Genomic DNA, 13,637 nt, shown 5'->3' on the forward strand with positions numbered 1-13,637 from the left:
ATGATACAAATATCTCAAAATTACCAGCCTTATGGCATGTGCCTTTCTTCCATTTGGCACGTCAGTTGTAGACGATTTGAGGGATAAATAAATAAATAAATAAATAAATAAATAAATAAATAAATAAATAAATAAATAAATAAATAAATAAATAAATAAATAAATAAATAAATAAATCATCAGTCACATACAAACTTGATATTTTTACCAATGCTCGTCACTCTGCTAGGAATGAAAATCGCACTACTAGCTGAACGTATTTCTCGAAATTGCTTGATAAGTGAGCTTATCTCTCTCTTCCGGTTGAAGATAACTCAGCGACTTGCACACCTCGACAGGGGCATACGAAAAGGTAAAAGTGAGGTGAAATATGTGACGACACATTACAATTAAACTTTCTTAGAACTATTGTCTTCACCGAAATCTGTAAATCGTCGTACGCCTACTGCAAATGTAAACGTTATGTTAGTTTTAACGAGGCTGATCATGCCGTTCCCTTCTGTTTCTGGTGAATATTCACAATTTAAGACTTCCTTTACATGACCAGCATGAGCTTTAGAACAGTTTTCAATTGCTTCTGATATCAAATACTTGAGTATTTAGGAAAATCCACATGGAATTTGATTTCCTGCTAATTGAAACGTGATTGACAAACTGGCCGAGAAGTTTTGTATTATCTTCCCATTGCATTCCACAAATTATCATTAAGACTAAGGCTCTGGGACGTGGATGTTCATTGAAGAATTTTTGTGCGAGATGAGTGCCGTGCGAGATTAGACACTGCCGGTTCGGAGCATCCCAATTTTAAGATTGGACATCAGATGAGGAATCTCTTTCCTACTCAATAATAACGAATTGATAAGCAGAAAACTTTTGACCCCAGTTCACAAAACCCAATCTTTGCCCTATGTCCAGTTCATCTTTAGATACGAATGTGGATAAACATCAATATTCGTCACTTCATACCATTCTTTCCTCTGATTTACTTTTTTCTTCCACGTCATACTGAGAGTTATTTGCTAGTGGCTTTACGTCGCACCGACACAGACAGGTCTTGGCGACGATGGGATAGGAAAGAGCTAAGAGTGGGAAGGAAGCGGCCGTGGCCTTAATTAAGGTACACCCCCAGCATTTTCCTTGTGTGAAAATTGGAAACCATGGAAAATCATCTTCAGGGCTGCCGACAGTGGGATTCAAACCCACTATCTCACGGATGCGAGCTCCTTACGCCACGGCCAACTTGCCCGGTATGCTGAGAGTTAAAAAGCATATTTACCAGGATACTGAGTCACACCATGATTAGTATGTACAATAATAATAATAATAATAATAATAATAATAATAATAATAATAATAATAATAATAATAATAATAATAATAATTTCGTGTGGCTGCCTTCGCTGGCAGGATGTAGTGTTTACAGTGCACTATGGCTTCTTGTTACTTTCATTGACCTGTCTCAGTCTCATCCTCGGCTTTGACAATATGGAAGTGGCCGAGGTATGAGTGATGTTAGTAATACCATTCCATATGCAGCCAGTCCCTGTTATGAATGGTGTGAAAATATCGCTCATAGGGTCGGTTGATGCATGCAACTCAGTGAGCATGGCAGACTGATATGTAATAGCAACTTCTGACTCAGTGAGGAAAGCAACGGGAAACTACCCCACTCCTCATTTCCCTAGTATGCCTCTTCAGTGACACCTAAGCTATCTATGACAGCTGTTGGAGCTGTAGAGGATCAAACCAGCCTTTGGGCTGAATACCCAACATACATACATACATACATACATACATGGCTATTTCTTGCCGGGTGCAGCCCTTGTAAGGCAGACGCTCTGATGAGGGTGGGCGGCATCTACCATGTGTAGGTAACTGCGTGTTATTTTGGTGGAGGATAGTGTTAAGCCTATGTGTGGTGTGTGAGTTGCAGTGATGTTGGGGACAGCACAAACACCCAGTCCCCGAGCCAAGAGAATTAACCATTTAATGTTAAAATCTCCAACCCGGCCGGGAATCGAACCTCGGCCCTCTGGACCAAAGGCCAGCACGCTAACATTTTAGCCATGGAGCCGTACAGAATATGTAATGATGATGAATAAAACCGACTTTACAACTGATTTTGACGGTGAATGGGGGTGCTTTCTACTATATCCCGCGCTTTCATCTTCATTTACGTCTCCAGACCTTACCTACACCTATAGCTTCTCCTACCACAGTTCTACTGGAAGTCGTTTTCAGACACCCTTTCCTTCGAACTCACCGGGGATTCCTATCCTTACCTCTGATGATACAGTTGGTACGATTGTTAGGAAGCTTTTAGAATTCCTAGATTGTCTTGTTCAATTTTTATTTAAATAACCACTGAAGGTCTTGCAATCAATCAATCAATCAATCAATCAATCAATCAATCAATCAATCAATCAATCAATCAATCAATCACTACTGATCTGCATTTAGGGCAGTCGCCCAGGTGGCAGATTCCCTATCTGTTGTTTTCCTAGCCTTTTCTTAAATGATCGCAAAGAAATTGGAAAATTATTGAACATTTTCCTTGGTAAGTTATTCCAATCCCTAACTCCCTAACTCCCCCCTTGTTACACCTAACAAGCTATAGGTGTAACGAATATTGGCCCCTGTTTGTCCTCTTGAAATCCAACTTTATCTTCATATTGTGATCTTTCCTACTTTTAAAGATAACACTCAAACTTATTCGCCTACTGATGTCCTCCCACGCCATCTCTCCACTGACAGCTCGGAACATACCACTTAATCGAGCAGCTCGTCTCCTTTCTCCTAAGTCTTCCAAGCCCAAACTTTGCAACATTTTTGTAACGCTACTCTTTTGTCGGAAATCACCCAGAACAAATCGAGCTGCTTTTCTTTGAATTTTTTCCAGTTCTCGAATCAGGTAATCCTGGTGAGGGTCCCATACACTGGAACCATACTCTAGTTGAGGTCTTACCAGAGACTTGTATGCCCTCTCCTTTACATCCTTACTACAACCCCTAAATACCCTCATAACCATGTGCAGAGATCTGTACCCTTTATTAACAATCATATTTATGTGACTACCCCAATGAAGGTCTTTCCTTATCGAAAACACCTAGGTACTTACAATGATCCCCAAAAGGAACTTTCACCCCATCAACGCAGTAATTAAAACTGAGAGGACAGTACGAGTCACTGTGCGTTGTTAGTCAAGTTTTTCTTAACGTCTTTTAGAATACGCCAAACAGTTCTTATATATCTTATTTTATGTTTTGCCCTTACAACAAACGGTTTTGCGTGTTAAAAATCTAACATTTCAACCTCCGATATAATACAATGAATAGTTCCTGAGACGGAATTGGACTTTTCTGCTTCCACTCCACCCCAACAACGTGTTCATTACAAACGTGGCTTTATATCAATCACAAATATCCTCCTGCCACTGTTACCCCCTATTTTAATGAGCAATTATTGTTCTCGCTACTGTAATATCGTTCAAATCCTATTTATTCAAAATAAATCTCGTGTTCATCCAGCTTCCTCCACACCTATGGTGAAGGAGTAGTGTGTCTGCATCTTCCCTCAATGACCCAGATTCAGTTCCTGACCTATCCAAGAATTTCAATGCTGGACTTAAGGCAGGAACGGGCTTCATTTAGCCTCGAGCGACCAACCAAAGTGTTTTCTTATATGAGATGCAGTGGACCTGCTCACGAAAGCCCAGTAACAGAATGGCTCTCCAATACTCGCAAGCAATCTGGCTGGGTAGCGGTCATCATGACGGGCCAAGGTTCTTAACAGGCTGCATGTGACACGGGTTTTTGACGTAGAATACTTCCATAGCTTCAGAACCGTACTTAGGCCGGTAAGCGTTAAAAAACAACACAAAGGTTTTAACATGTAAATAATAACGCATGCGGTTGAGTGACGTGAGCAGGGTTCTGCGCTGATGGAGACCGGTACGGTACCTCAGTGGTGGAAAATATTAATTATTGACTTTTACGTCCATTAACTACTTTCACGGTTTTCGGAGACGCCGAGGTGCCGGAATTTAATCACGCAGGAGTTCCTTTACGTACCAGTAAATCTACCGACACGAGGTTGACGTAAATTGAGCATCTTCAAATACGACCTGACTGAGCTAGGATCGAACCTGCCAAGTTGGGGCCTGAAGGCCAGCGCCTCAACCGTCTGAGCCTCTCAGTCCAGAGGTGAAGACGATTTGGGACTCATCTTCTTGAAGGTATGTAAATATTTTTAGAATTAAGAAACAACATGTCAATTATAAAATTTCAAAACATTACTAATTAGATACTTTATTTTCCTATCATGTTAAAAAAAATGCATCCATCCTTCGCTCCCGTACAGTGATATCGCCTTGGGCATCTTTCTAACCACCATCCACCTGTGGGTGGGGAAAGTAGAATAACACCCACGGCATCCCCTGCCTGTCGCAAGAGGCGACTGAAAGGGGCTCCATGGACTCTGAATTGGGAGCGTGCGTTGGCAACTACGGGGACCTTAGCTGAGTCCTGGCATTGCTTCCACTTACTTGTGCCAGGCTCCTCACTTTCGTCTATCCTATCTGACCTCCCTTGGTCAACTCTTGTTCTTTCCCGACCTCGACGCTGTTCGAGCATTCGAGGACTCGGGAGCCTTTCAGGTTTGTTTTTGCTATTTGCTTTACGTCGCACCTACACAGACGATGGCGACGATGAGGCAGGAAGGGGCTAGGAGTGGGAAGGAAGCGGCTGTGGCCTTAATTAAGGTACAGCCCCAGTATTTGCCTGGTGTGAAAATGGGAAACCACGGGAAAATATCTTCAGGGCTGCCGACAGTGGGGTTCGAACCTACTGTCTCCCAAATACTGGATACTGGCCGCATTTAAGCGACTGCAGCTATCGAGCTCGGTGCCTTTCATTTTCACGCTCTTCGTGGTCCTTGTCTTTCTTTCGCAGAAATATTTAATTTTCGAAAAGTCAGATCACTTCCATTCTAGTTGTACTTCCTTTTAAAACAATAATCACTACCAATACCACTTTCCAACTATCGATATCCAAAAAATCTTTTAAATAAGGCTTTACCAGGAATACTAATAAAAAATGCGCCTCCGTGGTTTCAGTCCTTCCTGTTCCGTTATTTTTATAGTGGTGTGAATACTATTTTCCTCCAACCAGAATGCACCTTATCAAAAACGCATCCTAATTCAATTAATCCACTGCCGAGCGAACTGGCTGGCTGCCCGGTTTCGGTCTCGTAGCTGTGGGCTCGCATTCCGGAGGTAGTGGATTCGAACCCCACCGTCAGCGACACTAAAGATGTTTTTTTCATTGTAAATGTTGGTGCTGAACCTTAATTAAGGTCACGGTCACTTTATCTCCAGTCCTAACCCTCCCCTATCCCATCGTCGCCAAAAGACCTAACTGTGTCAGAGAAACGTTAAAACACTTGCAAAATTTAAATTAATTTAAGGGCCACGTAATTCTTGCATTGCCGTCATAATTTCTCATTTACAGTATGACAGACTTTCATCCTGTGTTGTTTCTTAGTGATTATACACTTCATTGATCGCAATTTCCACTTCGTCAGTCGAGATTGCGTTTCCCATCTCGCCGGGCTGAGTGGCTCAGACGTTGAGGCGCTGACCTTCGGACCCCAACATGGTAGGTTTGATCCTGGCTCAGTCCGGTTGTATTTGAAAGTGCTCAAATACGTCATCCTCGTGTCGGTAGATTTACTGGCATGTAAAAGAACTCCTGCGGAATTAAATTCCGGCATCTCGGTGTCTCGGAAAACCTTAAAAGTAACTAGTGGAACGTAAAGCCAATAACATCATTAGTTTCCCATCCTTACGAATACCGTGATCCGAAACCTCAGGAGGAATTATTCTCTTTACACTGAGCACATTTCAAAAAATTTCTTCATTGTAACGCTCTATTAGATTTTTTTTTTTTGCTAGTGGTTTAACGTCGCACCGATACAGATAGGTTTTATGGCGACGATGGGATAGGAAAGACCTAGGAGTTGGAAGGAAGCGGCCCTGGCCTTAAATGAGGTACAGCCCCAGCATTTGCCTGGTGTGAAAATGGGAAACCACTGAAAACCATCTTCAGGGCTGCCGACAGTGGGATTCGAACCCACTATCCGCTGGATGCAAGCTCACAGCCGCGCGCCTCTAACCGCCCGGCCTACTAGAATCTAAAGTGAGTTCACGTATCTCACTGAGATAGATTCATTTACAGTACATATAATAATAATAATAATAATAATAATAATAATAATAATAATAACCATAACCATATTGGCTCATCTACCGTATTGCAGACATTTAGACCCATCAAGTTGGGTACGTGGTTTAGATCACTTAGCTGTGAGTTTGCATTCGGGAGATAGTGGGTTCGAACCGCACTGTCGTCAGCTCTGAAGATGGTTTTCCGTGGTTTCCCATTTTCACTCCAGGAAAATGCTAAGGCTGTACCTTTAATAGAGGCGCGTGTCCCTTTCTTCCCAGTCTTCGCCCTGCCGTATCCCGTCGTCCCCATACGACATGTCTGTGTCGGTGTGGCGTAAAGCAAGTAGAAAAAATCCGCCTTCCAAAATTTCCCCAAATCTCTCCTGATATCTTGAGATCTGGAGGCCGAAACTCTACCACAGATCCATAGATGGGGTTTTATATTTCAGTGACGCACGGTTTTTTAAAACATTACTACCCAATTCGCCATTTTTTCATTTTTCTATCATTGCTATTCAGTAGCGCGGAGGCTATCTACGGCACCTGGTAATGGTCCTGTTGGGGATCCAGCCAAACTTCAGACTGAGAATTCAATCAATCAAGCAAGCAGGCAAGCAATCAAGCAAGAAACCAACAAGCCAACAAAGTTAACGAACACTTTAAGAGTAAAGTCGGTTCTAAACGCTTAGTAGATTGTCGTCATGGGTACTATGTCTACTAGTCTCCTTGTTAATCATCATCGACGAACAGAGATTTCAGGAATTGAAAATATGATTTTGATTTTATGAATTTTTTCCTTCGAATTATTAACTGAATATTTAGCAAATACTTTTGACCTCCGTAAATGTAAATGGACTCTTACTTCAAACCAGGAAAGCAGTACCTGAGGGATTCAATACATTTCAATTTCTACGGTTAATTCTTGAAAGTTAAAAAATGGTTTGATATCTTGATGTCTGCGATTGTCCTTGATGTCGCTCCTTGTATGACCATGCCAACAGAGTAGAAATAATTGCGCTTTAGTTTCGGTGAACATGAACATCGAATATAGTAACCAGGGTACACGTGAGAACGGGAAGGGATTCGACGATTTATTCCTAAATCCCCCTGAAGATGGTTTTCCATGGTTTCCCATTTTCACACCAGGCAAATGCTGGGGCTGTACCTTAACTAAGGCCACGGCCGCTTCCTTCCAACTCCTAGACCTTTCTTATCGCATCGTTTCCATAAGACCTATCTGTGTCGGTCGCGACGTAAAACAACTAGCAAAAAAAACCTACATCCCTTGAAAATCAGGAAGTTGCTCTGCAGGTTTCGCGAACATGAGGAGTTGAGGCATTGTACCGTATTCCATTGAGACAAGAACGATGTATTGTGGATGCATCCTAACTAGCCTACCTGTCGCAGTGGGAATTTCTTGTTGACTACCAGGACCTAAAGAATAAGTGTGAAGCACTAATAAAAATGAATAATTCATTAAAACTGATTGAGTTAGCTACGTGGTTTGGATCCCGTAGCTGTAAGCTTGGATAGAGTAGATGGAAGACTGGAATCCCACCATCACCTGCGCTAAAAATGGTTTTCCATGATTTCCCATTTTTACCCAAGGTAAATGCTGGAACTGTACCTCTATATCTCTGCATTCATAGCCCTTCCCCGTCCATGCGACCCCAGAATCCTTCGATGTATTAGTGCGACATTAAACCACTATGAAAAATTTAAATGGACTTCAGTATTACGAAACTGACAACTTGGACAATAATTTATAGCTATAAAGAAATTCCTCCTAATGGCTTTTCACCTGATGGCATTTTTTGGAGGTAATTCCCTAAGTTGATGTCTCTGGAGGAACGATGCAATCACTTCAATTTCCAAAAAATAAGAATTGTAATAAAGTTGTACCTCAAGTCGATGATGATGATGATGATGATGATGATGTGTACTCCCTTAGTCCCGTTTCCTGATACGGGGTCGGGGATGAGGTGGGGTGAAATTATATGATATGGTTTTACTCCCTGATGCCCTTCCTGTCCCTAACCTCAGTTATGGAGCTAACGAAGATGAAATGAATGGTAATAAATTGCATTGGGTAAGGAGGTGGAAAGAACATGCCGTTACCCGTGAATAGGAACTGCCCCGGCATTTGCCTGGAAGCGAAAAAGGGGTTCGAACCCATTCGTCTCCCAAATGTGGAACTTGTGTTCGGCCACTCCACTCGATATAATATTATTATTATTATTATTATTATTATTATTATTATTATTATTAATAATCGTCATCATCACCTTCCTGGCCTTTTCCCAGTTTCCTTGTGTCGTCACTGTACAGTATATGTATGTGTAGACTTAAGCCCATTTTTACTGCTAGTTACCTTTCCTCACACCAACCCCATGTGGAGGGAAGTACGGTATTCACTACCGCATGTTTCTGTGGCAGTTGGTAGTGTAATGTGTTACTTGAATGAAGATGTAAATGAAGACGAACACAAACATCTCTCCCGCAACTTAGAGAGGTTAAAATCGCACCTGGGATCCTCTCAAAAACGAAGCCCTCTACTGACCATTCAGCTAAGGATCCAGACTAAATAATAATAATAATAATAATAATAATAATAATAATAATAATAATAATAATAATAATAAGGTTTTTGTCTAAATTACTACAAGAGAAACTCAATACTTTACCACACTTCATCTTCTTCAAAATACTCTACTCACAAATTACCCTTCTTTTACATTCCTCAGTCAACATTCCCTGCGTACTGTAGGTACGGAACAGGAACAGCGAATTTGGGAGTGATCATTAGACCCAAAACAGTTGCGTTCTCTTGTTATCAAACTAAAAGAGTGGGAATACATTCTAGCAAGTTCTGTATTATTTGGCACAGGTTATTAATTTTTTTAAATTATGGAAGAATATTTTCAACAGGCTAGATACTTTCAAACATATGTTTTATCACAAAACATTCGTTTATGGCCTCACCCTTTAAAAATTCATCGGCTTGTCCTCCTCTACTATTTACTCTAGAGAGGCTAGTATTCGAAAACAGCCACTTTCAACCTAATCATCTCGCACACACACACAAGACAGTATTCTTCCTAGAATACTCACCCAAAATTTTGAGGAGGGAAATTTTGCAGGCCTCTCTTTTCTTGGTGGCTCCATTCCTCGGCTGGACGACACTGTATTTAGTATTGCCATAAGACGGTGCCTTAGACACGCCGTTCGCTTCCGCCATGACTTACACACCACACACACACGACGTTCACACGCACTGCTATTGTAAGACTGAGCACGCAGGACGACCTCGCTGTTGTGTTTATCTATGACCAGTCAGCTGGTAGTAACACGTGGTCTGCGATAGGCGGCGCCACTAGGAACGACACTAATACCACATCCATTCAACAACAAACGCTATACTATCACAGGGAGTTCTCTACAATAAGTCTAGAGCCCTGCGCGGATATACAAAGTATTATATACATCCGCTCCACATCCGCACTTCCTTCATCCACGTCCACCTCCGCATCCGCATTCGCATCCGCAAATGGTAATCCGCATCCGCGAATTTCTGCTGCTGCTATTTACTTTACGTGGCACCGACAGGGATAGGTCTTATGTCGATGATGGCCGCGAATTTTTATCCGCGGATATTGTATATATTAACTACAGTATATAACACCGAAGGTATTGAAACGGATAGATCTGTTAACATAATACACCAGGCCTATTACCTGGCACGAAACCCCCCACAGTCACAGGTTTATGACGGATTTTATCTTGTGACAACTGCTGTAAGTCCGCCTCTGTGGTGTAGTGGTTAGCGTGATTAGCTGCCACCCCCGGAGGCCCGGGTTCGATTCCCGGCTCTGCCATGAAATTTGAAAAGTGGTATGAGGGCTGGAACGGGGCCCACTCAGCCTCGGGAGGTCAACTGAATAGAGGTGGGTTCGATTCCCATCTCAGCCATCCTGGAAGTGGGTTTCCGTGGTTTCCCACTTCTCCTCCAGGCGAATGCCGGGATGGTACCTAACATAAGGCCACGGCCGCTTCCTTCCCTCTTCCTTGCCTATCCCTTCCAATCTTTCCATCCCTCCACAAGGCCCCTGTTCAGCATAGCAGGTGAGGCCGCCTGGGCGAGGTACTGGTCATTCTCCCCAGTTGTATCCCAGACCAAGCGTCTGAAGCTCCAGGACACTGCCCTTGAGGCGGTAGAGGTGGGATCCCTCGCTGTGTCTGAGGGAAAAGTCGACCCTGGAGGGTAAACAGATGATGATGATGATGATGATGATGATGACAACTGCTGTATAGACGTATTAACCTTTGTTCCTTCCTTCCATTAATTTCGGGGAGGAGCCAGTTGGACTTAGGTCAGATTTACGGCTTTATGGTCTCAAGGCTCTTTATATGCCTCACCATACTCCCATACCACTGTCAAGGATCACTTAAAACCACAAGCAAAAATAAGAGTGTACCTAAGTGAAAATTAATAAACATTATTTAGAAATTATCCACATTGCCATACAGTTTGCATCCGCCAAGACACTAACTTCGCGGATATCCGTGGATATCCGCATCCCTGCAGGGCTCTAACAATAACCCACTAAACCCCAATAAATGACATTGATATGTTTACGGTGAAATTATCCGAATACACAGAGGTGTATTATAACTTGCGAATTAGCAACAAACAAACAAACAAACAAAAGTAACAGAGAGGATAATGACAGAAATTAATTGTTTTCTTTTCATTTCTAAAAGATACTAATGAGTTAGGACGGGAGATTTAGGGGTGCTTGTATAGACATATACAATTCTATTATTCATTACAAAGGAATTGTTCTTTCTTCATATTTGTAGAACATATAAATTTAAATGTGATTACATGTCATGCAATAACCAACATGTAACTTAATGTCTAAAAGGAATTAAATAAGCCGCCTCTGTGGTGTAGTGGTTAGTGTGATTAGCTGCCACTCCCGGAAGCCCGGGCTCGATTTCCGGCTCTGCCACGAAATTTCAAAAGTGATACGAGAGCTGGAACGGGCTCCTCTCAGCCTCGGGAATTCTACTGAGTAGAGGGGGATTCGATTTCCTCCTCAGCCATCTTAGAATTAGTTTTGCGTGATTTCCCACGTCTCCTCCATAGTACCTAACTTAAGGCCACGGCCGCTTCCTTCCCTCTTCCTTGTCTATCCCTTCCAATCTTCCCATCCCCCCACAAGGACTCTGATTAGCATAGCAGGTGAGATCGCCTGGGCGAGGTGTTGGTCCTCCTCCCCAGTTGTATCCCCGACCCAAAGTCTCACGCTCCAGGACACTGCACATGAGGTGGGTTCCCTCGTTTAGTCCCAGGGATGAACCAATCCTGGAGGGTAAGCAGAAGAAAGGAAAGGAAGTAAATTAAATGATCCCTATCTACTTCAGATAATATTTTACAAACGAAAATTTAATTTAATATTGAAAGTAAAGTGAATCTCAAGCTGTTTCACCTAATATTGTACAAACATACATTTAATTTAATATCTAAAAAAATTAAATAATATGATTCCAAGTTATACGAGTTTGAAAACGGGCTCGCACAATAAACAAATAAACTTCTCTTAGTTGCCACGGTTAGTCTCTGTAGCGTAATGGTTAGCGTTATTTAGCTGCCGACCTTGGAGGTCCGAGTTCGATTTCCGGTATTGCCAGAAATTTAAGAATGCCAGGAGTGCTGGTAAGTGGTAAAATAAGTACATGCAGCACACTTCTATTGAGGGTGTACCTGAAATGAGCTGCACTAACTCGAGGGCATGCATTGCTGCATGATCGGCGAAATAGCCTTCGGTTCAGAGGGCTCCGGGATAGGTTCCAGGCTGGATTGGAGATTTTAACCTTATGTTATTAATTTATTATCTTGCCTAGGGGACTGGACGTTTGTATTGTACCTAACATCCCTGCAACACACCACACACACTATTCTCCACTACAGTAACACGGCAGATACCGCCCATCCCCGTCGGAGGGTCTGCCATAAGATGGCCGCACTAGGCTATCAATAACCATCCGAGTGTTTTCAAAAAGAATTTGACATTAAGCGCAACCAGAAGGATTTCTGGTTGCATGTAATAACCCCCTAAATTATCATCTTCTATAATGTTCCATTCCGCGGTCTATGTTAAGAGCAGAAGTTTGTGCTCATCCAGAAGAGAACATAAGGGTGTCAATGATTTTATTTATTTATTTATTTATTTAATTTATTTATTTATCGTATGTCAAAGCAACTACAAACAGGAACACCAAATACAATATATACAGAGACAAGAATGTTGGTAGCATTCACATTCATAGAGCAATGTTCAATTGATCCAGCCAAACTAGGAAAGGAAGTGCAGCGTCAGTGATATCCTGGAATGGTCCATCGTACTTCCTTAGTGGGCATCCCTTCACCTTGTGCTTCACAGTCTGGGAAGGAGCTCCACAGTCACAGGCAGGAGAATCCCAAAGTCCACACTTATGTAACATGGCGTTAACTCTGGCATGGCCTGTTCTTAAGCGGTTTAGTTTAACCCACTGATGTCTTTTTATATGGAATCCTGGTAGGGCAGTAGTAGGGTCTTTGACCATTTGATGTCCTATAGGTGAAGAATTCCAGCCTTCACACAGTTTTTCTTTGATATTGAAGTCAGTTAAGCCGTGCCATATTGAGTTCCTTGAGCTAAGACGAGTTGGTGGGAGGTTTTTAATGACCTCATGAATTGGGAGGTCTTGGAGATGGTTAGGATGGTGTAATTTTCTCCACTCACATACTGTTGCATCCTGTCGTCTTAGTTCAGGTGGAGGTATGTTGCTGATGGTTTGTAGCCAGGGTACTGGGGTGGATTTTAATGTGCCAGGTACGATTCTCATGCACTCATTCAGTGTCTTTTTTTATGTGTGAGCGCTACGTTGCCACACTGGAGCACAATATTCAGCCACGGGATGAACTATGGTGAGAGCGAGTGCGTAATGAGGTTGTATTAGCTCCCCATGAAGTGCCAGCTAGTTTCTTCATGATGTTGTTTCGTGTCTCGAATTTCTGACTTGTATTTTCAAGATGTATTTTGAACGGTCTAAGGTGATGCCAAGAAACTTGGGGTGGAAATTGTATTTCACTCTCTGTTGACAAAAGTTCACGTTGAGCTGCTGATGTGTCATTCTGTTACTCACGATCAGATGGAACGCGCATAGTTCTGTCTTTGCTGGATTTGGGCAAAGTCTCCATTTTACGTAGTATTCATTTAAGGTTTTCAACTCACTGGATAGGATGCTCTCTCCTTCTTCTAGTGTGAAAGTTTGAACAGCGATAGCTAAGTCATCAGCATTGCAGAATTTTTGCTGATGATTTCAGGCATGTCACTGGTATATAGGTTGAAAAGCAGTGGAGCTAGTA

At 42.3% G+C, this 13,637-nt stretch overlaps 1 protein-coding gene across 2 annotated transcripts in view; it reads right to left on the reverse strand.

The window, feature by feature from the left end:
* The window catches only part of LOC136856837 (lysosome membrane protein 2), a 253,586-nt gene extending 244,084 nt beyond the window's left edge, over nucleotides 1-9,502 (reverse strand). For both annotated transcript variants that reach the window (XM_067135006.2, XM_067135007.2), the window contains exon 1: nucleotides 9,335-9,502. In XM_067135006.2, the coding sequence (XP_066991107.2) occupies nucleotides 9,335-9,461 (127 nt within the window). In that variant the 5' untranslated portion in view covers nucleotides 9,462-9,502. The remainder of the gene's footprint in view (nucleotides 1-9,334) is intronic.
* Between the last annotated feature and the right edge of the window lie 4,135 nt (nucleotides 9,503-13,637).

The sequence above is a fragment of the Anabrus simplex genome, chromosome 1 (assembly GCF_040414725.1).
Source record: "Anabrus simplex isolate iqAnaSimp1 chromosome 1, ASM4041472v1, whole genome shotgun sequence".
Classification (NCBI taxonomy): domain Eukaryota; kingdom Metazoa; phylum Arthropoda; class Insecta; order Orthoptera; family Tettigoniidae; genus Anabrus; species Anabrus simplex.